This window comes from Megascapheus bottae, chromosome 6 (assembly GCF_031878675.1).
Source record: "Megascapheus bottae isolate mThoBot1 chromosome 6, mThoBot2.hap1, whole genome shotgun sequence".
NCBI classification, from domain to species: domain Eukaryota; kingdom Metazoa; phylum Chordata; class Mammalia; order Rodentia; family Geomyidae; genus Megascapheus; species Megascapheus bottae.
The window spans coordinates 26031429-26058302 of NC_143514.1; the positions used below are offsets into that span (position 1 = coordinate 26031429).

Genomic DNA, 26874 nt, shown 5'->3' on the forward strand with positions numbered 1-26874 from the left:
TGGAATACAGACTTTTAATTGTTGAAAGAGTAAAATATTCTGAATTCAGTTTCTGTATTGGGTATTTCTACTTCACTGAAGAGAATGCAGAAAGATTGATGCAGTGTGGTTTGAAGTTCAGACATCTTCTAAGTAGATACTTGAAATGATTCTATTGATTCTGATTAAATCCAAGCTAAACAACTTTTCAGCTTCTTATTGCCTCACAGTTTCTACAGTGGTAATAAACAGTATTGAGAGTACATATGTGTAAAAGTTTAGAAAAGACAATGTTAGAACGAATTATTTCAGTCAACTTGTTTTCCTTATAGTACAAAGTCAATATTACACGAGTATTATTTCAAAATATTTTTTTCATCCTTGCCCTTTTACAAATCTGTTACAAAACAAAGTATATACAATGTATATACTATTATTTATTCAATAAAGACTTTAATTAATGCTTTAGTTAACTTCTGAATTTTCTTTTTTTTTTGCCAGTCCTGGGCGTGAGCTCAGGACCTGAGCACTGTCCTTGGACTTTCTCAAGGCTAGAGCTCTACCACTTGAGCCTCAGCACCACTTCTGGCTTTTTTCTATATGTGGTACCGAGGAATCGAACCCGGGTCTTCATGCATGCTAGGCAAGCACTTTAACCACTAGGCCAAACTCCCGGCCCAACTTCTGAATTTTCTATAAACTTTAAAAATGATCTCCCAACTAGCAGTGGCAGAATTTTAGATTGATTTTTATAGTGCTTTCTTTTTTTTATTTTTATTGTAATTAATAAAAGGGTTACATGATATTTGCCAGATAGAAGGTGCATTAATTCACATACATTGATACCCTTTCACATGTCTTGGTACCCATTACCCTTCCCCCACCCACCACCCACTCCCCGTATTGGTTTTCCCCCCTTCCCTATCAAGTTTCAGATAACCAAATACAAATAAATTCAATATATCAGATAACAAAGTGAGATACTGTAACAATATGAGAATTTGAATTTTAAAACATTTGAATTTTAAAACACATACATTCTATAGCCTCTTATAAATGTTTCTACCTCATGCTTCAATAGCCAAATCATGGTTAATTAAATTTTTTTCTCATTGGAATTTAATAACAATTTGAGTTTAAAACCAATACTAAAACTCAAGGTAGGGAAAAGTACTGGGTACCTGAACCTTCCAATTCTTCTTAGATGTGAAAACATTTCCCCTCCAGGAACATACTCCATAACCATGTATAAATTAGAATTATCCTATGAAAAATCAAAAGAAAACAAGTCAAATTTATGAAATCTAAGCAAAGTATCTCAAACTTACATCGGGCCCAGTGAGAATGTGGCACTTTTCCCAACCTCTTCTCTACATAATATTCATTTAGGACTTGTGTGATTCCCGTTTTTCCAAGAACACCTAATTCCCGAACAATGAAAATACACAAAGCTATGGCACATACAAATCAATTGCAAAGCCAGAAAAAAAGCTAGTAAGAATAATTACATTTTATGTCCAGAAGAATAGTGTTTTCATTTTTATTTCTGTCTCCTTGGGCTTTAATTCAGGGTTTGGGCACTGTCTCTGAGCATTTTTGTTCAAGGTTAGCATTCTACCATTTGAGTCACAGTTCCACTGTAGCTTTTCCTGGTAGTTAATCATACAGGAATCTGATGGACTTTCTTGCCCAGACTAGCTTTGAACTTTGAACCTCATATGTCAGTTTCAAAAGTAGCTAGGATTTATAGGTGTGACTCATAGGTGTGTGCCTGGGAACAATGGTTTTAGTATCTTAAATACATAGATATTTATTTGATTTAAAGAACAAAGCGGTAAAACAAAGTCAAAATGTTTCATATGATTCAACAGTGAAAAGATGACAAGTTGATTTCATTCCAAAGAATTGAAAAGCCTGCAATTTAGAAAAATAAATATTTCCTACATTATCAGATACATAAAAGTGGAGCAAAGATTCCTCTGTATGTATACTGAAAGAGTATTATGTAAAATGATATGAGAATTTTACAGAAAGGTTCAAGGGAATTACAAGGTATGTTTAGTGTATTCATTTGCATGAAGAGAAGAATTGCTAAATAAGGTATTACCATGTTTCTGTATCACTAAAGTATTTGATTTTGTATTATTTTCTCATGAAAAACTATACATCCCCTTGAACAACTGCTCCAGGGAGAACTAAAACTTTCCAGTGTTATAATGCATAATAGCATTTAACTACTAAAAAATTGAAAGATATTTCTTTGCTGCCCTAGTTTTATCTAATGTAAACTTTTCTTTCTTTTTTTTTTGGTCAGTCCTGGGCCTTGAACTCAGGGCCTGAGCCCTGTCCTTGGGTTTTCTCAAGGCTAGAGCTCTACCACTTGAGCCACAGCACCACTTGCAGCTTTTTTCTATGAATGTGGTACCGAGGAATTGAACCTGGGTCTTGGTGCATGCTAGGCAAGCACTCTACCACTAGGCCAAACTCCTGGCCCTGTAGACTTCTTTTAAAATTATTTTTATTATCCTAAAATAATTGTACAATAAGGTTTCAGCTCAACATATCAATCTGTATTCAATGTATCCTGACTAGAATCACTCCTTCCATCATTCTTCAACCTCATTCTAACCCCACTTATCCCCTCAAGTTTGCTAGTTCCATTTGTACAGAGTATGATGAGTTAGTATTACGAGATTATTCTCCCACCATTCTTCCCTCTGTTCATCTACCTTCTTCCCTTTCCGTCCAATGTGTCTAGCTGGCACCAATTTTTAGGTTTGTTCCAAGGACATTTGCTTGCTTGATTGTTTATTTGAGACTATTGCAAATGGAGTTGTTTCCTTGATTTCCTTCTCTATGTGCTCATACACAGAATGGCTATTGATTTTTGTGGACTGCTTTCATGTCCTGCTCCTTTGCTGAGGGTACACCTCAGTTCTGTGAAATGATGGTAGGACATTTAGGGTCCTTTAGATAAAAGATCACATCTACAAATAGAGATAATTTGACTTCTTCCTTCTCTATTTGGATCCCTTTTATACTTTGTTCCTCCCTTACTGCTCTGGGTAGGAATTCCACTGCTATGTGGAATAGGAATGGAGAGAACACACACTCTCATGGTAGAGGAAGTTTTCCTATTTCATTATACAGTATGATACTGTCTGTAGGTTTGTCACATATAGTCTTTATATTAAAGAACAATCCTTCTATTCCTAGCTCCTCTAGAGCTTTTTATCATAAAGGATTTTGTCAAAGTATGGTAGAAAATGTTACCTAGATATTACTAAAATTTACCTTAAAAGAGTACTCCAGTCGGACAAGAAAAGGAAAATTCACTGCCTGTAATATTCTTTTTTCATTCAAAGTATGCTCTATTTGCTTCAGTTTAACAACCTGTCACCAAGAGATAAGATATATTTAAAAACTTACATTTTAAAAGAAAGAAATATTTCCATATAATAATAAACATGAAAAAGTAAAATTTTAGGCTTGAGAAAGAAATATAATTACAAGTAAGCTTATAAGATTTTCAATCTTGGTCTTAAGAATATCAACTATGAATTAAGGTAAAAAGGAAGAACTAAATAGAGATAAGAAATAGATAAATAAGTATTACTTTAAAAGTTACTTTAATGGCCAGGAGTTTAGTCTAGTGGTAGAGTACTTGCCTAGTATGCACAAAGACCTGGGTTAGATTCCTCGGTACCACATACATTGGGGAAAAAAAAGCCAGAAATGGTGCTGTTGCTCAAGTGGTAGAGCTCTACCTTTGAGAAAGTCCAAAAACAGTGCCCAGGCCCTGAGTTCAAGGCTCAGGACTGGCCAAATGAAATAAAAAATAAATAAAAGTTACTTTAAAAGCTGAAGTCAACCCGTTGAACATGAATAAGGAAAATAATTAAAAATACCAGCCAGTTATTGATATACTGCAAAAAATTAGAGGTAAACAATACTGAATTGATTGGCACTAAGAAAATCTATCTATTCTAGGCCTTTTTATTCAACCAGCTTTGTAAGTGAGAAGTTTTGTTTCAACTCTTTGAGCCTCAGTTTCTGAAATCTATAACATTAAGTAGTTTAGCTGCTATTATCCACATTTTTTTTTTTTTGCCAGTCCTGGGCTTGAGCTAAGGGCGTGAGCACGGTCCTTGGACTTTCTCAAGGCTAGAGCTCTACCGCTTGAGCCTCAGCACCACTTCTGGCTTTTTTCTATATATGTGGTACCAAGGAATTGAACCCGGGTCTTGGTGCATGCTAGGCAAGCACTCTACCACTAGGCCAAACCCCTGGCCCTACTATCCACATTTTAAATAGTTTTAATATCAGTTAGTACAGAATTATTACAATAAATTATATAACATTGTCTGGGAATTATTGACTTACATTTCCTTTTCACATTATTTTGTACTAGTTTTTAGGCATAAATGTGTCAGCTTGTGAATTCATGAATACATACATAAGTGAGGCTTTCTGTATTGTAGTCCTATATCAACTATGTATGTGTGGGATATAATACAATTAAAGCTAGAAAGAATAAGTATGTAAGTAAATAAATAAGTAAATAAATCAAAGGTTTTTTTTTTTTGATGGTTAAGGAAAATGAAAGAAAGAACTTTATTGGCAGTAAAGTAGGTGAATTAGTAAAGGTGAAAAGGCTAGCTGAAATCAATTGAGGATCAAACTAGTTAGTGGTTACAGTATCTCACTTTGTTATCTGATATATTGAATTTATTTGTATTTGGTTATTTGAAATTTGATAGGGAAGGGGGGAAAACCAAGACGGTGGGGGGGTGGGTAATGGGTACCAAGACATGTGAAAGGGCATCAATGTATGTGAATTAATCCACCTTCTATCTGGCAAATATCATGTAACCCTTTTATTAATTACAATAAAAAATTAAAATAAATAAATAAAAAATAAAATAAAAACAGAAATACTCGGCTGGGAGTGTGGCCTAGTGGTAGAATGCTTGCGTAGCATGCACAAAGTCCTGGGTTTGATTCCTTGGTACCATATACACAGAAAAAGCTGAAAGTGGTACTGTGGCTCAAGCATCCTACCTCTTGAGCCATAGCTCCACTTCTGGCATTTTGGTGGTTAATTAGAGACAAGAATTTCATAGACTTTCCTGTCCAGGCTGGCTTTAAACCATGATCCTCAGATCTTAGCCTCCTGAGTAGCTCGGATTATAGGTGTGAGGCTTGTGGCAAAAAAAAGCAATATATTTTTAAAGCAAAAATTAATATGGAGGAAAGGCATAAAATAATTACATAAACCTAAATCAGCTTCTTATTTCAAACTCTTATAGATCTTTGACAATGGAAAGAATACTGAACTGAAATAATGAAGTTACAACTTTTTTTTTTTTTTTGGTGGGTCACGGGGCTTGAGCTTGGCCTGGGCGCTGTCCCTGAGTTCTTCAGCTCAAGGCTACCAACCTACCCTTGAGCCAAGCCCCACTTGCCGTTTTCTAGAGGTTAATTGGAGATAACAGTCTCAGGTCATTTTGTGCCCAGGCTGGCTTTCAACTTTGATCCTCAGATCTCAGCCTCCTGGGTAGCTAGGATTATAGGCGTGAGCCACTGCACCCGGCTTGGAAGTTACTACTTTTAAAGGAAGATCAAAGCCATGGAAAGTTGTGAATATACACTGGTACAACATGAAAGACAGCAATACTTGACCCACAGCACAAGTAAGACCTGTGTTGACCTTAATTCCTTCCTGCACTGACATTTTCCCTTGAGGCCCGCCATCCCACCAAGATGAGACAGTCAAGTTTAATTGAAAGATTTCTTGTATCTTCCATAAGTAGTTTAAAGAATAAGATGACATACTTTGCATCTAACACTGCAAAGTAAAGCAGTTATTTTAAATTCCTTTAAAAAATAACGTAAAATATTAGGAGCAATACAGACAAAGCAAGTATCCAATAAGTGGGTTTAATAAGAACTTTTAACAACAACAACAACAAGAAAAAAATGTTTAAATTAGAAGTGGAGATCTGAAGAAGGACTTGAGGATGTGGGGTAAGAATGAGGGATACAGAATAAGGGATGTAGAATGAGTGAAGTCTGGAGATCATCCACAGCCTAGAGATCTTTAGAGAACGGATGAATGGAGGTGGGGGGACAAAATAAAACAGGAAAAGAGTAAAAAAGAAAGAACTCAGACAGATAGGAACAAGAGGTTCCAAATGTTGGGAGCAGACATTGTCAAGGGAGTGGTCATCAAAGTCTCTGACTCTTCAAAGGTCAAATCAGAAGAGCAATGAGTCCACTGAGCATGGTGACAGCAGGCAGAGCCATTTCGGCAGGGCATGAAGAGGTGGCTGAAGTGCTGTGGGTTGAAGAATGAACAGGAAGTGTGTTGACAGGGTGACTAAACTGTCAAGAAGCATGGTTGGAAGATATATGAATGATGGCAGCAGACAAAGATGTGCAAATAAATGTGTCTTTAATATTCAATTTAGAGACTTAGCCACTTCTCTTTCCTACTAGAGTACAGGTTCTTCTGAAATCTAATACTATAGACACTGTTCATATATAATTGTATAAAAGCATCAATGTTTAAGAAATAACATACCCACTGCCTGACAAATGTAACTATAACCCTTCTTTACATTACCCCAACAATAAAACACAATTCAAGCAAAAAAAACCCAAAATATTAGATTCTAAACACAGTATAAAAATGTAAATTATTCTAACAAGTTTGTACTCATTACAAGTTAAACACTAGGCTATTAAAACAATTATGATAATTCCAAATATTTTTACTTTTGAAAATGTGTTAGAAAACTAAAAACTACAAGCATGGTTCATATTCTGTTGGACAGCATCAGTCTGGACATATTGATAACTGGCTATTAGCGAGCAGTACTTCCTCCATACTTTCCTACCTACATCTCAGTAAGTCAAAAAGTCACATATAGGAACAAAATAACTCTAAGATAATACAAAATTTACTACAATTCTATCTCATTCTCTTAATTGTTAGATGATTACTTGGAAAATAAGACTAATGTTTAGAGCCTAAAATACTTAGTTTTCCCAATTTGTTTGTATATCAATATGTGATAAATAACTTTCATAAATAGTATAATAGTTCTTACACATTGCCCCTGGTTTGCTAAAAATTTAAATGTGCACAGCTCAATTACATTAAATATGTCATAAAATAAAGTTTTACACCAATTTAAGGTTTAACTGCTTTCTACATTTTTCCAAAATGCAGTATGAATGTTTGTTTTTTACATGTTGAATGCAATCATTTGTTAGTAAAAATATGTGTGTATATATGGGTTATTTGCAAATAACTTCTGAAATATCAAATTTCCATATACTAAATATGACAATAAAATTATTTAAAGGTGTCCATGGTAGGCCTAATTCATCTATTTAAGTATACGAGGCAAACCTTAAGACTACTCATATGTAAACAATGAGAAGCAGCACTAACCTTCTGCTTGTCTAAGATCTTCATAGCATAATACTGCTCAGTGGCTTTATGTTTCACCAACATGACTCTTCCAAATGAACCTGTTCCAAGGGTTTTTTTCCTTTCAAAATCCTCAAGTCCCGCATTATTCTACAAATGCATGGAAACATAAATTAAAAATTTAAATTAGAAATTCCTTTAAGAAGGCTATAATCGGGCTGGGAGTTTGGCCTAGTGGTAAGAGTACTTGCTTAACATGCACAAAGACTTGGGTTCAATTCCTTGGTACCACATACATAGAAAAAGCTGGAAGTGGTGCTATGGCTCAAGTGGTAAAGCTCTAGCCTTGAGAAAGCCAAAGGACAGTGCTCAGGCCCTGTGTCCAATAGAACCGACAAAAACAAAAGAAGGCTACAATCACTTTAGTAATATATAGCAACCATGGATAAATTAACTTACAACTATCCACTTAGAAGAAAACAGAAAATGATGATTTAGATTCCAGGTTATTAATTCTATCTTTTCCCTTGAATAAAAAAGGATATGATAGCAGAAAAGAGAAATATTACAAAATACAGCATCAAAGTCAACTGAAATATTACAGGTCATTTTCTAATATAAAATTCTAGTACTTGACTCATAATAAATTCTGCTTTTTAATAATTTGCAAATTGACCAGTAATATATTGATGAAAGGAGTCATGCAAAGCTTGAGTTGTGAGTTTGGCCTAGTGGTAGAGTACTTGCCTAAAATGCATAAAGCCCCGGGTTTGATTCCTTGGCACCACATATAGACAAGGCCAGAAGTAGTGCAGTGGCTCAAGTAGTAAGTAGGGCTCTGGCCTTGAGCAAGCTCCACGACAGTGCCCATGCCCTGAGTTCAAGCCCTAAGACTGGCAAAAAAACAAAAAAGCCAAAACGCTCTCTGTACACTTGTAAAGAACCATAAAAATGAAAAACTGAGAGATCAGTTTTATTGGAGTTACCTCTGAAAAAAAGCACATTTACTTCATTTCTGTGCTTATACTAGATTACAGACCATATAATAATAACATGAGAGAAAGCCTAGTAGCTTTCAGTGGCTTTCTCTCTTGTGGTTTAATAACCCAGTATTACCTAAAAACATAACAATAAGGAAAGTGTTCCTCTTCTCACAAAGAAGCAAAAGCTAGAGTCTCAGAACAATAATCAAACTCTTTTTTTTTCTCCTTGAATAGATGTTTTGTTACAGACAAGCAAACAGCTTTGTTTGGCTTTGACTACAGCACAGAAACAAAGAATCATAGGCATCAATCTATTGAATTTGTTGCTGCAACAACAAAATGAAAATTACTGGGAACAAATTATGTGCTAAACAGCAACAAGTAGTAATTGCTGACCCATTTGCTAAATAGGTTTCACGACAAAGACATCATGAAGATTTCAGAAAAAAAATATTTCCAAAGCTTAGTCTGTAGTGTTTGGCTTTAAAAAGATGTACTACAATAGGGTTCTTGAAATTCTGAAAAATCTGTTTATTGAATTTAATTTCTTATATAAATCAAATCTTACTTTTAAAGATATCAGTTTCTTTTTGAATCACTGGAAAAATAAAACAATGCTACTTTTAATGTAACATTTGTTGCATCATGTCATTCCACATTTATTGATATTGTTTGTCAATAAAAAAGGCCCTTAAAATTGTAATAGAATTCATTTTATGGATCAATATCTGAATTAGTTTTACCTAAATAAATGAATTGAAATGTTTAATACTATCCAACCAAGTAACAGAAATAATCTCATTAGTATACAATAAATAATTTTTTTGTGTGTGTGTGTGGGGGGGTGTCATGGGGCTTGAACTCAGCCTGGATGTTGTCCCTGGGCTCTTCAGCTCAAGGCTACTGCCCTACCATTGGGCCTGGGTGCTGTCCCTGGGTGCTCTTTAGCTCAAGGCTACCAGCCTACCCTGGAGCCAAGCCCCATTTCCCATTTTCTAGAGGTTAATTCGAGATAAGGTCCTTTTGTTATGCCTGGGTTGGCTTAGAACCTTGATCCTCAGATCTCAGCCTCCTGAGTAGCTAGGCTTATAGGCATGGGTGACCGTGTCCAGCTTATAATAGATAACTCTTTATGTTAATGATTTTCATTTGTGTAGAAGTATGCCATCTGCCTCATCCTCTCAATATTTCATGTTACACATGCCTAACTTTTTTTTTTTTGTGGATCATAGGACTTCAGCTCTAGGCCTGGACACTGTTCCTGAGCTCTTCAGCTCAAAGCTATGACCCTACCCTTGGGTCTGGGAGTTGTCCCTGAGCTCTTCAGCACAAGGCTACTGGCTACCCTGGGGCCACAGCCCCACTTCCCCTTTTCTAGTGATTAACTGGAGATAAGGGCCTCACTAGTACCCAGACTGGTTTTGAACTATGATCCTCAGATCTCAGCCTCCTGAGTAGCGAGGATTACAGGCATAAGCCACCATGCCCGGCTACATGTCTAATGTTTTTTACTTAAAATATCTTAGTGTACATAATCAAAGATACAATTTCAAATTAATATATTATAAAGTATCTAGCAAGTATAGCAACTTACAATTATTATAAAAATTTTATTTAGGTAGTATATAAGAAGTCAGTTCCTTCTCCGATTTAGGTACACATTCAACTATTAATCAAAAAATTAAATAAGATTATAGTATCACTTGAAAATAAAATTTTCTGTAGTAGCAAACTACTTTGGAAAGCATTATAATTATATTTAACATGGAAATTTTAAATTGTATGAAAAGTAAATATTCCTTACCGGAGGAGGATTCTCCCACTTTTTCAGAAAATCTTCTTTTGCTTTGGCTAGAAATTCTTTCACTAAAAAGAGATATAAAAACAAATACTTTCATATTTATATATGAGAGTACTTTTATCATATATACAAATATTTATATTACACATAAACCTTATAAAAGACATATCAACTATTGTCACGAGAAGTACTTTACTTAGCTATTTAGAGTCTCTAAACAAGAAGTACTTTCTCATATTGCTAAAAATGTCAAATGTTATATATTGGGATCACTTGTGAATTTGAAATCTAAGAACAGTACTGCTCCTGAAAACTTTTAAAGTAATATAGCAGAAATTCATCCACAATAAAATAGTGATTTTAAATATAAAACCAGCAGTGATATTAACAGAGGCTTTCAACACAGGAACACAAGACATTTGGAGAACATGATGTTCTCATTTGTGGAGTTACAAAAATAATTGGCTTTGATGAAGGGCTGTTTTCAGGTATATAATATGTTACTATATTTGTTTTCTCTATAAGAGAAAGAATAAGACAGGACAGACTAATAGACGCATAATGGATGTACTCAAAGGCTTAAAAATAAAATGGAACAAAACATCAACCAAAAATATAAGCACCTTTAAAATCTTATTCTAAGCTTGGAATAAAAACTAAATATTCAACGCTTTCAAGCTTACACAAAAGTAACTAAAAACGAAATGTATGCATAGTAATAATAGCCATACTAATAAAAGCTGTGGCTTTAAGTTTTAAAATTGCTAATTAAATGAACTATTTAAAAACATTATTGCTTTACACTATCTTCCCACATATTTACTAGCAATGGTTTGTTTCAAAAGAACTCTGGGTGTTTTAAAAACAAGTACAGAAAAAAAATCACAAAAGATAAAATAACACCAACAAGAAGTAGTTTTACTCTTAATGTTAGGAATCAGAATAATAACGGATTACATAATAATCAACTACTTTAATATTTTTTTGGTTAAGAAAGTTAAGGACACTTTCCTATCTGACTCTATAAAGAAATGGTGTGTGCAAGGGCACAGAGACACACAGACTGAAAACAAAAACAAAAAAACCCACTAGAATTTACATACTGTTAAAATAGCAATCAGTTGGAAAATACCAAGCTAAAGTAGAATGGCACATAGAAAATTATTTAAGGAATAATGATGAATAGACAGAACTGTAGTGAAAGTGTGGGCTCACTCTTTAAAATCCCAAATTACGTAGTAGTTTAAAGCAAGGCATTTTAGGATACACATGGATATTTCTCTCCTTATTGTTAGTGCAATTCCTTTACAACTAAACAAAAAGGGTATTGGAACCCTAAGTTTGTTGCACATTCAAAGTGCCTATAATATCAACAGTAGAAATTAGTTTTCAGGTAACACTAAAACATGCATTTCTAAAGACACTATTTTCTGTAAGTACCAATTTAGAAAATTTGAGAAGATTAGGATCTTTATGCACCAGAACAATGAATCAACTAGTCATACCTAATTATCTAAATGAGACCTAATTCTTTCTAGGGTTTAGAAAATTCTTACATTTTCTTAAGAGTTTAGGGTGAGCTAAGTCATTTTACAAAGCTCATACACTAGTTATAACTGAGAGTGGCTTGATGAATAAGATTTTAATAATTTATTCTGGCACAGAATGAAAATATCTGTACACAGCCTTGACCTGGAAATGATAGCTATGAAGTAAAATAAGAATTCATGGCAAACTATATAATGAATGACTGTTGTTCTTAATGTACTATGTTATCTCTCATCTCTTTTGACATCCCTTGGTTATCTCATATTGTTACAATATTTCACCTTGTTATCTGATATATTTTATATGTGCTTAATTGGTTATTTGAAATTGGATAGGGAAGGGGGAAATCAAGATAAGTGGGGGGGAGAGTGGGAGGGAAATGGGGACCATGTCATGAAAAAGAGTATCAATGTTTGTGAAGTTATGTACCTTTTATCTGGTGAATATAATGTAACCCTTCTATTAATCACAATAAAAAAAATAAAATGTAAAAAAAAGAATTTATGGCAAACTATAACTATGGCAACTTGTGGTTCTTAAAATATATCTTTAATTTTTTTGAAAAACATTTTTAGTTAATTGTTATATGCAGGACTTTCACATCAAGTTATAATTCTGTGAAGGGGAATTCCAGACTTAAAAAATTCAGTAATATACTCTTTCAACAAAATACTGGCCAACCGTCTACAACAACTCATCAAAAAAATTATACACTATGATCAAACAGGTTTCATCACAGGGAGGCAAAGATGGTTCAACATACGCAAATCAATTAATATAATTCAACATATCAACAGGAGCAAGGACAAAAATCACATGATTGTCTCAATAGATGCAGAAAAGGCATTTCACAATATCCAACACCCCTTTATGTTAAAAGCTCTGGAGAAACTAGGAATCCATGGAACATTCCTCAATATAATAAAGGCTGTGTATGACAAACCCACAGCTAGTATGATACTTAATGGCGAAAAGCTAAAGCCATTCCCTCTAAAATCAGGAATGAGACAAGGATGCCCACTCTCTCCACTACTCTTTAACATAGTATTAGAATTCCTGCCCAGTGCAATAAGGCAAGAAGTAAGCATAAAGGGGATCCAAATAGGGAAAAAGGAAGTAAAACCTTCCCTCTTTGCAGATGACATGATCCTGTATTTAAAGAATCCTATAGACTCTACTCCCAAGCTCTTTGAGCTGATTCAAAACTTTGGAAGGGTAGCAGGGTATAAAATTAACCTCAAAAATCAACTGCCTTCCTCTACGCCAACAGTGAGAAGAATGAGGCAACTATCAGGAAAGCAACTCCTTTTGCAATAGCCTCAAAGAAAATAAAGTACCTAGGAATTACCTTAACTAAGAATGTAAAGGACCTTTTTGATGAAAACTTTAAAACCCTGAAAAAGGAAATTAAAGCAGAACTGAGGAAATGGAAAAACCTCCCATGCTCCTGGATTGGAAGAATAAACATCGTGAAAATGACAATCTTGCCAAGGGCTATCTACAAATTCAATGCAATACCCATCAATATCCCAATGTCATTCTTTAAAGAAATAGAAGGGGCAATCCAAAATTTCATATGGAATAATAAAAGACCCCGTATAGCAAAAACACTTCTTAGCAGAAAGAACAGCGCAGGAGAAATTTCAATACCAAACTTTAGACTCTATTACAGAGCTATCATGATCAAAACAGCCTGGTACTGGCACAAGAACAGGCCTGAAGACCAATGGAATAGAACTGAAGACCCAGATATTAAACCACAGACCTCTGGCCACCTAATCTTTGACAAGGGAGCCAAAAAAAAAAATAGAATGGAAGAAAGACAGCCTCTTCAACAAGTGGTGCTGGCAGAACTGGTTAAGCACATGCAGAAAACTAAAGTTGGCTCCTTCTTTGTCACCCTGTACTAGAATTAACTCCAAATGGATCAAAGACCTGGAGGTAAAAGCCAACACTGAAAACTTTACAAGAAAGAATAGGAGATACACTAGGCCTCCTTGGCACAGGTTGAAACTTCCTTCATAAGGACCAAGAATCACAACAAATCACAGAAAGGCTGGATAAGTGGGACTGCATTAAACTGCAGAGCTTTTGTATGGCAAAGGACATAGCTAGTAAACTAATTAGGAAGCCTACAGAGTGGGAGAAGATCTTCACCAACCAAACAACGGACAAAGGCCTCATATCTAAAATATATCAACAGCTCAAAAAATTGAATCACTCCAAAACTAACCTCCAAAGTAACAACCATCCCATTAAAAGATGGGCCAAAGACTTAAAGAGAGTCTTCTCTGAAGAAGAAATAAAAATGGCCTATAGACACATGAAGAAATGCTCAACATCTCTGGTCATAAAAGAAATGCAAATCAAAACAACTCTAAGATTCCACCTTACTCCAGTTAGAATGGCCAGGATCAGGAAAACTAATAACAATAGATGCTGGAGGGGATGTGGCCAGGAGGCATCACTACTACACTGTTGGTGGGAGTGCAAACTCGTTCAACCACTATGGAAAGCAGTATGGCAGTTCCTCAAAAGACTAAACATAGAGCCCCCTATAACCCAGCAATTCCACTACTTGGCATTTACCCAATCATCCAGAAACAAGGACATACTAAATCCACCAGCACAACAATGTTCATTGCAGCACTATTTACCATAGCAAAGATATGGAACCAACCTAGATGTCCCTCAGTTGATGAGTGGATCAACAAGATGTGGTATTTGTACACAATGGAATTCTATGCTGCTGTCAGAAAGAACGACATCGGCCCATTTGTTAGGAAATGGAAAGACTTAGAAAAAAATCATATTAAGTGAAGCAAGCTAGACTCAAAGGAACTTAGGCTCAATGGTTTCCCTCATTTGTCATAATCAGTAGAAACCTTGGGCTCTCCTAGCAGAGATTTGCAATAGAGCAAAACCTTGATACAAAAGGCCATATAGTAGGACGTTAAATGAAAGGATCTCTAGGATATAGAAACATAAGCCATATAATGAATGATTGTTGTTCTTTTTTTTTTTTTTTGCCAGTCCTGGGCTTGGGTTCAGGGCCTGAGCACTGTCCTTGGACTTTCTCAAGGCTTAGCACTCTACCACTTGAGCCTCAGCACCACTTCCAGCTTTTTTTCTATGTACATGGTACCGAGGAATCGAACATGGATCTTCATGCACGCTAGGCAAGCACTCTACCACTAGGCCAAACTCCCAGCCCCTGATTGTTGTCCTTAATGTACTGTTATCTCTCATCTCTTTTGCTGTCCCTTGGTTATCTCATATTGTTATAGTATCTCACTTTGTTACCTGATATATCGGAGATATTTGTATTTGGTTATTTGAAATTGGATAGGGAACAGGGGGAAAACAAGATGAGGGATGGGGGGGGGAGGGAAATGGGGACCAAGACATGTGAAAGGGTATCAATGTATGGGAATTAATGCACCATCTATCTGGCAAATATCATGTAATTCTTCTATTAATTACAATAAAATATATGAAAAAAATATATCTTTCAACTTTTATTGCCATTTTATGCTAAATGGATCTAGAGCTAAATTTAAAAATAAAAAGCTGATCAAAGAGTAGAGGGGCAATTTTTGCCAAAATTGGTTGAGTTGAAAAACACAGTACTCCCCTGTTGATGAGTTACTAAAAAAGGATGCTGCGAATTATTTTATTCACTCATTTTATTTTGAGAAAACTCTCTGAAATATTCTCTGTATTCATCCATGTTGTGAAGCTTACTGAAGAAAGTAATCAACAGATTTCACAAAGATCCTACAGGAAATTTATTAAATAGTTGTATTCATTAAATTATTAAATTTGTGCATTATTTTTACATACACAGGTTTTGAGAGTAAGGAGGATCATTAAATTATGTGTTTAAGTAATTTATGAAGAAAATGTTCTTGAAACTTGTTTTTGTCATATAAAATATATACAAATATTAAATCTCTGGGATAAATGCACTACAAAGGCAAACATAATAAACTATTTGTAAAGATATAAATCAACAAAATGCATATCTTATCAATATAACATGATTACCAAAAATAATAGTTTATAATATGCTTATGAATAATCATAAAATAATAGATGATCCAGAACCACATATATTTGTTCTGAATTTTGTTATTTTTAGACCACTAATGAATTTAACTTCCAAGTGTTTTCTCTGGCTATTTTTATATTGCTATCCACTGACACAACAGATTAACAGTTAATAATAACAGCAGATGGGAGTCATATTCAAATATTAAACCACAAATGATCAAATGCTTTGAGTTTCTTAATTTTTTGAGTGAGTTGTCTTGTATTCTAATATACAAGGTATTTATATATATATATATGCATATACACACACACACACACACACACACACACACACACACACACACATATATATAGCCATAAATAATTGTGATAGCTTGAAAGAGCCAGTTTGGGAAGCTTTGGGAATTAGAATATGGCATCTAATATTTCTTAGCAGTGTTGTTGTAATAAGTACCTATTCACAAATATCTAATATTACTATCTCTTTAAAAAAAAACACTTTGCCAGTATGTTTTGTTCCATATTGGTCCCTGACAGGGAAAACTAGGAACTACAAACATGAGGATATATCAAGAACTAAGTATTTATTTCAGTTACCAATATCTACTGAAAATTAATTTATTTTCCAAATTAATTTTCTCTTCAGTTTGCATCGTTTAAAAAGATGGTCACACTGCATTTAGAAAGAAGTAAGCATACCAAAAGAACGTATATGTGCACCCAGGTTTGTTTTCAGGAACATTCACCCATATGTATGATATAAAGAAAGAAGAAATGAGAGCAATTGTATCCATTTCCATAAGTAATAAAACACAATTTAACTCACCTTTTCAGTATTTTTATATACACAAAATGGATTATAAAATTCATTATAAACAGTTCAAAATTTGACTACAAAACTAAAGCATGATATGTTTATATATAACACATAATTATGAAAATTGTACAGTGAGTAAGACTTCCACTAATAGCATTTAGGAACTTCATTTGGTGCTTTGGGGGTACCATGTGTGATAAACTAGATTACTGCTTATCAAAAGAGTATATAGTGTAAAGTTATACTGTATGGTCCAACCCTTCCAAGGTTCTCATTCATACTTTGCATGAAAAATTTATAAATCCATTCCTATAGAAATGACAACTTGTAATGAGATACATTTTACCTCCTTTATTTACATCACTTTTACAATAAAAGCACAATTGTAGCTTTCATTCAATATATGTTAGAAAAACAAAAAGAAAAAGAGTAGAACCCAATACAACAAAAACTTCAAAGGACAAACACAATTAAAATATATGATTATCTTTGTGGTTATTGTTTATAAGGTACAATGTGAAGTTGTATCTTTGCTCTTTTATTTTATTTTTTCTTTCCATTAGGGCTTATCTTCTGTTTATGCTGTATTTTACTTTGGTACCTAGTGTATTGTATATACTTTTATTCATTTATTTGAGTCAGGGAAGGGAAGGGGAAAAACAAGATGATGAAACAAGGACAAAGGGTGAGCCAGTGTAACAGTGATATTCACATGACATATGTTGGACTTGTACTCTACAACTTGGGAAGGGTTGGAGGGTTGCGGGGTGGGTGGAGGGGGTGGTGGTGGAAGTGAACCACAATGGTGCTAATGTAACCAATGAGGGAATAAGCTATTCTTGTAAAATTTCGTTTTAGGGAAGAAGCAATTGTCAATTATACAAACTTATCATTTTGTGTGTGCATTTTAGTAGCTGTGGTTATTTTGAAGAATTTGTGTGCCCTCTCCTCAAACACACAATGTACAACAATTGCTCATAATAAATAAAACTGATTTATAAAGCTGTAAATATAAAATACATTTGTTGCCACAAAATCTCATCATAAAATTCACCTTAATCAGTATAAGATTATTCTGTTAAAAAAGTGGTTTATCGGGGCTGGGAGTTTGGCCTAGTGGTAGAGTGTTTGCCTAGCATGCACAAAGACCTGGATTCGATTCCTTCGTACCACATACATAGAAAAAAAGCCAGGAATGGTGCTGAGACTCAAGTGGTACAGCTCTAGCCTTCAGAAAGTCCAAGGACAGTGCTCAGGCCCTGCGCTCAAGACCAGGATTGGCAAAAAAAAAAAAAAGTGGTTTACCATCAGAACCATCAGATGACCTAAGGGGTCAATCAGAAAGTATGAAGTCAGGCCCAGAGAGACATGGAGAAGCTATAACTCATTTATCGATGTACAAGTAAGTACATACCAAGTTGTAGGCAAATGTATACAAATAATATTAACCAAAGTATACTCTTTTCAAAGAATAATTCAAATGGTGTAATTCCCTGGAAAAGTTAACTCATTTAAGTCTAATAAAATGAATGTCAGGAAACTGGTACTTGTAAGCTATGGGAGAGGGTCCATGAAGAGGGGTAGAGGAAAGAAGAAAGGAAGAAAAGGGGGAATGCAGTCATAATACTCAATGTATACACAGCCTATGACATTAAGAAAATTGAGGGGAAGGATTGTCTTGGGAAGGATGAGAGAAAATGATGAAAGGATTCACACTGACCAAGATGCACTGCACTTAAAACTTGATTTGTTGAATGGTACACATTTCAAGCTGGAAATGGTGCCGTGGCTCAGGTAGTAGAGCACTAGCCTTGAGAAAGCCCACAGACAGTGCCCAGCCCCTGAGTTCAAGCTTCAGAAATGAAAAAAAAAAGGAAGGAAGAAAGAAAGAAAAAGAGAGATTATATGACATGTAAAATGAAAGATCCACAGAAACTTCAATGCTGAAATTATATTTGTTCGGTTTACTGGATGACATCATATCTACAGGAGTAGACTTCTTAGATACTAGGTATTCTTATAAAGAGTGAGTGACACAGGAAAGTTTTGTAGTTTAGTAAGTATAAAAGATCATTTCCCACTTTAATGTTTGTTTTATTCTTCTTTTTTCACTACATGTTTAATTACTGGGTTTGTTACAAGTGAACAGTATAACTGATGGACCCACGGAACTGTGAAAAAAACCCTTATGTAAACTATGAAACACCTATCTACATAATGAAAATCTAAACATATAGTAACTTCATTCACTAGTATTTATGGAAGCAGATGGATACACTGCAAATCCACATAGTATATTCATTATAATGTACCATGTATGTACTTTCTTTCCCAAGTTGCTCCCTATCTGGGGATGCTGTGGATATTTTTTATCAGTTAATTTATTTTGCCAGACCTGGGGCTTAAACCACTCTACCACTTAGGGACATGGTACCATTTCTTGCTTTTTCTGTGTTTTGGTACTGAGAAATTGAACCCAGGGCTTTGTGCATGCTAAGCAGGCACTCTACTGCTAGGCCACACTCACAGCTCTGCTGTAGATTTTTGAGGTCATCCAACCCATATCTGAATAAGACCATTCCAACAGGAGTTTTGTAATGAAACATTTAAGTTACATTTTTAAAATTTTTTGACATAAAACTACTAGCCCCAATAGATTGTGAAATGCTCTTTGAAATACACCTTTGTTGTTTAAATGTTCACTGAAACTTCTTGTAGGAACAATGTATCTACCAAAATTATATAGCAAAGGATTTACAGACAGTTCTGAATACAAATACTCTTGTTGCTTGACAGTCCAGAAGTATAACTACATCACTAGAGGACATAAAATATACATTATCAACTTAATAACAAGAGATCCAATGAAAGTTATCAATTCATATTCCTACCACATTTTTATATTTCATAGTAACAAATGTGTAAATGATATATTTTCCAATTTTTACTAATGATTATGAAAATACATCATTGGTAAAGATTGGGTAGTTATCTGTAAAATTTCATAATTTTACCCTTGAAGTAGTTAGAAATATTCTTAGGTTCCTTAGAGCTCTGGTTGTAAAGACTTTAAGGATATACTAAATCCACTAGCACAACAATGTTCATTGCAGCACTATTTACCATAGCAAAGATTTGGAACCAACCTAGATGTCCCTCAGTTGATGAATGGATGGACAAGATTTGGTATTTGTACACAATGGAATTCCATGCTGTTGTCAGAAAGAACCACAATGCCCCATTTGTTAGGAAAAGGAAAGACTTAGAAAAAATCATATTAAGTGAAGTAAGCCAGACTCAAAGGAACTTAGGCTCAATGATTTCCCTCATTTGTCATAATCAGTAGAAACCTTGGGCTCTCCTAGCAGAGATTTGCAATAGAGCAAAACCTTGATACAAAAGGCCATATAGTAGGACGCTAAATGAAAGGACCTCTAGGATATAGAAACAAAAGCCATATAATGAATGATTGTTGTCCTTAATGTACTATGTTATCTCTCATCTCTTTTGCTGTCCCTTGGTTATCTCATATTGTTACAGTATCCCACTTTGTTACCTGATATATGGGATATATTTGTATTTGGTTATTTGAAATTGGATAGGAAAGGGGGAAAACAAGATGAGTGGTGGGGGTGGGGGGGAGGGAAATGGGGATCAAGACATGAAAAAGGGTATCAATGTATGTGAATTAATACACCTCCTATCTGGCAAATATCATGTAACCCTTCTATTAATTACAATAAAAATATATGAAAAAAATTGTATTGTATGTTTATTGCCAATACACAAAACCTAGTTGACACATAAGTATATAGCAAGATTCTCATCAATTTTTAGACAATCACAAATCATCTATAAATAATAACAATTTGATCCTACTTTTCCTTTTTGGTCTTACTATGCTGGTTTTGCCCACAGTGTAATGGTACAGAGAAACAATTTCAGAGAAAGTGTTCTGCTTCCTCTATGTCCCTTGTAAAACTATACTAGATGCAATAAATATATTCTGGAGTATGTCTGTCTCTGGAAGATTTCATACAAGTTAGAAATGTTTGGTTCTTTCACTAAGAAACTGGACAGTATTAATTTATTAAGTTTGGAGTCAAACTTTAATTGATCAGAATCATTAAATAAGTTTAGTTGCAATCAGTTCTTTAAAAATTCTTTCCAAGAACTTGTGCCTCTTATGCATCTTTACATTCTGTTCCACTCATCGTTGGTGTCTTCATTTTTTTTTAATTGTCTTGATTTACAAGTCACACATCCACAACTTCTTTACTTGAACACTTAAATTGCAAACATCTCTTTTTCTGAATTCAACCATTTAAATTTGTCTTTAAATCCAGTTTGGCTACATGCCCTAAGTTTTGCTTAGAGAGTTGAATTTTCAACTTCTTGATCCATAAACTATTTAGAATTTTTAAAAATCTTTAGTGATTACATTGAGCTGGATGGTTTTGATTTTGTTTTGGTAGTACTACAGTTAGAACTGAGAATCTTACTATTGATAGTGGTGTTACTACTTGAGTCAAGGCTTCAATATTTTCTACTGTAGTTCTTTTTGTTAGTTAAGATCTAGCATTTTTATTTATTTTTGCCTAGAGCTGGCCTTTTAGTATGATCCTATTATCTGTGACTTGTGTTAACTGGGATTAGACATGAAGCACCTCATACAGACTGTTAGTTGAGATGGAATTTCTAAACCTAGGTTAGCCTCAAACCATAATGCTCTCAATCTCTACTTCCTGTGTAGCTAAAAGTATATGACTACCCTAAAATACCTGGCTATTGGTTTAATTAGCCTTTTATTATAGATTGAATTTAACTGACTTGTAGTAAGAAATTATAACTGTATATAAATTCTTTGCAATTTGTTGAATATGTGTAATAACCAATTTTGGAAGCATGTATATTTTTCTGTGCCTGCTCTGATTACATCAGCAATAATTACTCCTCTGTATTTTTAAGTATTATATTTTATAATTTTTTAAAAACAGGTCGATTTTGCTTTACATACTTAGAGGAATTCATTTTTGACAGCATGTGAAAATTCTATTATTTGATATTCTTATGAGAGTCTGAATATTGCTCTGAATATCAAATGTAGTAACTGTGGGTACATGCTTTGTGTGTGTGTGTGTGTGTGTGTGTGTGTGTGTGTGTGTGTATGTGTGCATTTTATTCTTGGATTATGAACTTTAGAGTGTGAGAATCCTAAAGGCTTATCCCATCATAGGATTTTTTTTTTTTTTGTCATGGGACTTGAACTCGGCCTGGGTGTTGTCCATGAGCTTTTCAGCTCAAGGCCACCACTCTACCTCTTGAGCCACAGTACGATACTTCCTGTTTTCTCATGGTTAAATGGAGGTAAATAGTCTCATGGACTTTGCTGCCCTGGCTGGCTTTGAACCTATCCTCAGATCTCAGCCTCCTGAGTAGCTAGGATTATAGGCATGAGCCACCAGTGCCTGGCTCCAGAATAGGATTTTGCTTGACATATAGTATAGGTTTCCAGCCAGGAACTGACAAAATAATGCATTTTATTGGTGGTTTCCAGACCACACAATTAATTCAGATTAAGGAAAAGCAGTTGATTATCAATTCTCAGGAGGTATCGCACATTCAAACACCCACAACTGTCCCCCGCCCCCAGGAACCCAAGCCAAGAAATACAAGCTTCCTTTTATTTGGCAGGTTCAGCAATGATTTTATCTTCTAATCTGTGTTTTCATTAGGGTTACAGTTCTAGGACTGAGATTTATCTAAAAACCTACAAAATCAAAAACTATTTACATCCATGAAACTTGTCTTCTATTTTTTGGGGGGGAATTTGAAAGGAAAAATCTTAGACCAGTTCAAGTATGTATGCTCTCCTACCGCTCTGATGTTCACTGGCCATTACATTTTCTGCATCATAGGGATTTCTTTTACTTTTTGTAAACTCAGAATTCACTAGGAGGCATCTTTGCTATAGTCTTTTCAGCATTTCATGGTGTGGTTTTACCTTTACTATTTTTTCCCCTAGAAGAATCTTAAGTTACCTGGTCTCTAATTTTGGACCTCCCCACCCCCCCCGTAGGTAGGTGTCAAACACAGATGTTTGTTCAGTTCATATATCAATCCTTAAAATTCAAATTGTTTTTACCAGTAGACTCAGGTATTGATTGGTAGCACTGTTAATTTTGTCAAACCACACTGAAATTCTTTTTGACATATTTAGGCTTTTGTTTAAGAGACTTCCCTAGGTCTGAAAGTGTGGGTTCAATCTCCAGCACCAAAAAAAACAAAGTCTTCATTTTATTTTTGATTTTTTGTTTTGTTAATCAGATTTGCTCTCTGGAGATACTAATCATATAATCCCTACAATACCTATACTTTTATCTAAAGTGTTGGTTCTTTTTTTATAATTTTTGTCAAAATACAGTGAGTTTCCATCTCATAATTCTTTTCTGGTTCATTTTTCTCTATATTTTGGCAGAATATTTCAGGCCAGTTCTTCATATCATTATTTCACTTTCCTATGTGGATTATTTTGCTTTCTACTGTCTTTCATACCGCATTCTATTCAGCAAACATCAATTATGTTATCATCTTTCTTTGTCACGACATTACACTTTTTCTGTAATCCTACCTACCTTTCAGCCAGCTGTATTCACCCTATTCTCCTGAGTCAGCTCATCTTTCCTTGACATTCTAAAGAATTGAGTTGTTACCCATAATTTTTATGTTTATAACCTTTCTACAAAAATATTTTCTAAATATAAATTCATTCTCTTCCTTTTAAAGGTGTTTTAATTTTTTTAATACTGCAAAATCTCCCTCTTTTTCCTCCTTTGGCGGTATTGGGGTGTTTATGGTCTCTCATTGTCAGGTAGGCACTCTACCATTTTAGTTATACTGTAACCTCTTTTTAGCTTTGTTCTTCAGGTTGACCTTGCCTTTTTGCCCAGACTGGCCTTTAAGAACCACCTTCCACGTTGTTTTATGCATAGCTGAGATCACAGGCCCATGTCATCATTCTCGTGTTATTTGTTGCAACATAATCTTACTAACTTTTTTGCCCAGGTAGCCTCAAATCATGTTTCTCCCCATCTCTTCCTCCTGGGTAGGTAAAAGGACAAGTGTGAGCCTCTATACCAGCCACATTACTTCTCCTGTAAGCTCCACGTTGCTGTTGATTTTTTTAAAATCCCAGACTAATGATAACCTTTTTTTTTTCTGGTCATGGGGATTGAACTCTGGGCCTAGGCACTGTCCCTAAGCTCTTCGGCTCAATACTACCAATGTACCCCTTGAGCCACAGTACCACTTCCAGTTTTCTGGTGGCTAACTGGCGATAAGTTTCCTGGGCTTTAGTGCCTCAGCTAGCTTTGAACCACAATGCTCAGATCTCAGCCTCCTGAGTAGCTAGGATTATAAGCAAGAGCCACCAGCGCCCAGCTTACTGATAAACTTTAAGATTATTAGAAATATTCCCCAAATCAGGTGATGCTTTTTTTTGGACACTCTCATTTCCTATGCAAATAGAGTCAACAAGAGTCTTTCGTCTTATCCATAGTCACATTATTAAATAATTCAAAGATCTTCAGAAACTACAATGTAGCCAGTTTTAATAGAGCTTGTTGGGGTGGGGAGAGACCTACTTTTTTCCAACCTGAAGTAGCCTAAAATATTCTTAGTAGTCACAATGTAGCTATTTAAGAACAACAGTAATTAGTATTGTGACCCTCCACTCATTTACCCTACAGTCTTATGAGCCTCATCTTGCTAAGTGAGGGTGAAATATTTCTTTCTTTCCCAAAGGCAAGCTACTCAAAATAAATCTGTCAGTTCTATTTCTGGGTAAATATCCTTAACTCTAGGACTACTGTACTGTTTTCACAAATCTGTTCTCATATTTTCAGTCATGTTCTAGAAAAGGAAATTAATTCAGTGCTTGTGTTCAAGTCTGAGATATTCTTGAGATCCAATGCCTTCTTCAGAGGTTTGCCCTCAATTGCAGCTAGTCCAATGAGAATTCTTGTTTGGGAGGTTTTAAATTGATACATAAAGAACTGTACATATTAGTGAGGTCCCATATGATGTCCTCATCATTGGATATACTGCATAACTTTCAAATCAGCATAAGTATCAATGTCCTAAAACATTATTTCTTTGCAGCAAGAACATTAAAAGTCACCTAAATAAATATGCAACACAGTATCATCATCTAGAATCACTCAATGGAACAATGGAACACTAGCAGTTACTTCCGTTATACAACTGTAACTCAACACTTGTTGACTACCCTTTCTCCATCTCCTCCAGTCCACTCTACAGCTAGGATTTTGGTATTATTATACCAGTCAATTTGGTAAGTACACAGCCTACAAATACGTACTACAGAGGATTAAAAACCATCTTGCAGAAGGAGAAACCTATTTCATACACAGTAAGGATAATACAGAGATATGAAAAGAACATAAACATGTCACGTGATTGCAGTGAGAAAATCTGAGCAGGATGCTTCCCAAATCCCATCACTGGTGTTGTTAAGGCTCAATTTCTACATTTTGGCTTTTGAGTTCCATAAATGTATTATGAAAATACCTGGGCTTTAGTTGGCCTAAACCAGTTTGAGTATTTGCTATTATTTTTCTAAATGAAAAGGACTTAAGAGACTTTTTCTGACTTTTTGAAGAGTTCCTTTAGTATTCTTTTACCAAGTTTGCTTACTTAACAAGGTCAAAAACTTTACAGAACAGTCGAAAACCAAAAATTTAGAACAGGAGGATAAAGATTTTTTTTTTTTTGGTCAATCCTGGGCTTGAACTCAAGGCCTGAGCACTGTCCTTGGGCTTTCTCAAGGCAACAGCTATACCACGTGAGCCACAGGGCCATTTCCAGTTTTGTCTATGTATGTAGCACTAACGAATCAAACCCAGGTCTTCATGCATGCTAGGCAAGCACTCTACCACTATGCCAAACACCTGCCCCTAAGATTCTTTTTACATCTTCAACAACCAACTTTTTAAATTCAAGAAAGACAGAAGTTTAGATGGCTGTAATTCAGATTCTTAATTTTTAGAACTGTCAGTCTATAAATTTGATGTGGGCATGGTTTTTTGCATTTTCTAAACCAAAGCACACAACTGATATATTTCACTGATGATGTAACAAAAATGTTAATATTTATTTTTGAAATGAATAATATTTACTCATTCACTTAGGGATATTCATGTTTGGAATAGTAAAGTTACCACTGGAAAAGCAAAGATGAACAAGCCACTGTCTTTGACTAATGGAGTTGAAATTTAGAGATTGAAACAGATATGCAAATATGTAATTCTAGATAATAAAGTTATTGTTTATAAGATTGCTTTGATAGTACAGAGACAAGAGAGTACAAGCAATTAACAGCATAGTGGGGCTCAGAAATGGTATGACAATATAAATACAGAAAGATTACAAGGCCACCTTTATTTAGCTAGATCAAAATTCATGAAGGAGATTAAAAAAAAAGCAAGAAATGCAGGTCACTGACTATACGATCAACTAAGTTCTTTGATTTTCATTCTAGTGTCAATAGGGAATTTGATGTGATCATATTGAGTTAAGAATGGGAATATTTGCAATTTACCAGTTTCAGTGTGAAAAGAAAATATGGAGAATATGAAACTGATTAACTGGAGAAACAGGCTGAAAAAAAGAAGATACACAGAATACATGATCTGAAAGAATTCCTACTGTCGATGATGAGATTGGAGAAAATAGTGATTTTTGAGACATTTCTTATGTCAAATTGACAGAAATGGATGACTAAGTATATTTCTGCGGGTTGTAAACAATTTAAGAATGACTCTAAAATTTCTGTTTTAACACCCTCCATTAGCTGTGAGATCATCAACAGAAGTCAGAAGCAATAAGAAAGGAATAGATTTGGGGAAGGAAAGAGAAAATTTAGTGTTGAATTGGGTATTCAAGCAGTGATTGAAGATGTAGGTATGGATAAGATCGTGCAGAAAATACATATGAAAAGAAGGCCAAAGAGATTCCCAGAGAAAGGAACGTTTAATTAGGAATAGAAATGAAAAAAGATTAGATGTATAGTTATTTGCATATATACATGCATATAAATACAACTAAGATAACAAGGCCCAGCATTTGCCTACTTTGTACAAATAAAGCTACACTTCATTTGTAATTTCCATCCTTTAAATGGCCAAGGCATTTAATTTCTCATACCATAAAAGTAGTTGAAACTGAACAATTTTGC

At 34.7% G+C, this 26874-nt stretch overlaps 1 protein-coding gene across 4 annotated transcripts in view; it reads right to left on the reverse strand.

The window, feature by feature from the left end:
• Positions 1-26874, reverse strand: part of Prkacb (protein kinase cAMP-activated catalytic subunit beta) — a 110865-nt gene that overhangs the window by 25553 nt on the left and 58438 nt on the right. For all 4 annotated transcript variants that reach the window (XM_090334530.1, XM_090334528.1, XM_090334531.1 and 1 more), the window contains exons 2-5: positions 10205-10266; positions 7439-7567; positions 3274-3372; positions 1161-1243 (exon numbers count right to left, since the gene is read on the reverse strand). In XM_090334530.1, the coding sequence (XP_090190656.1) occupies positions 1161-1243; positions 3274-3372; positions 7439-7567; positions 10205-10266 (373 nt within the window). The remainder of the gene's footprint in view (positions 1-1160; positions 1244-3273; positions 3373-7438; positions 7568-10204; positions 10267-26874) is intronic.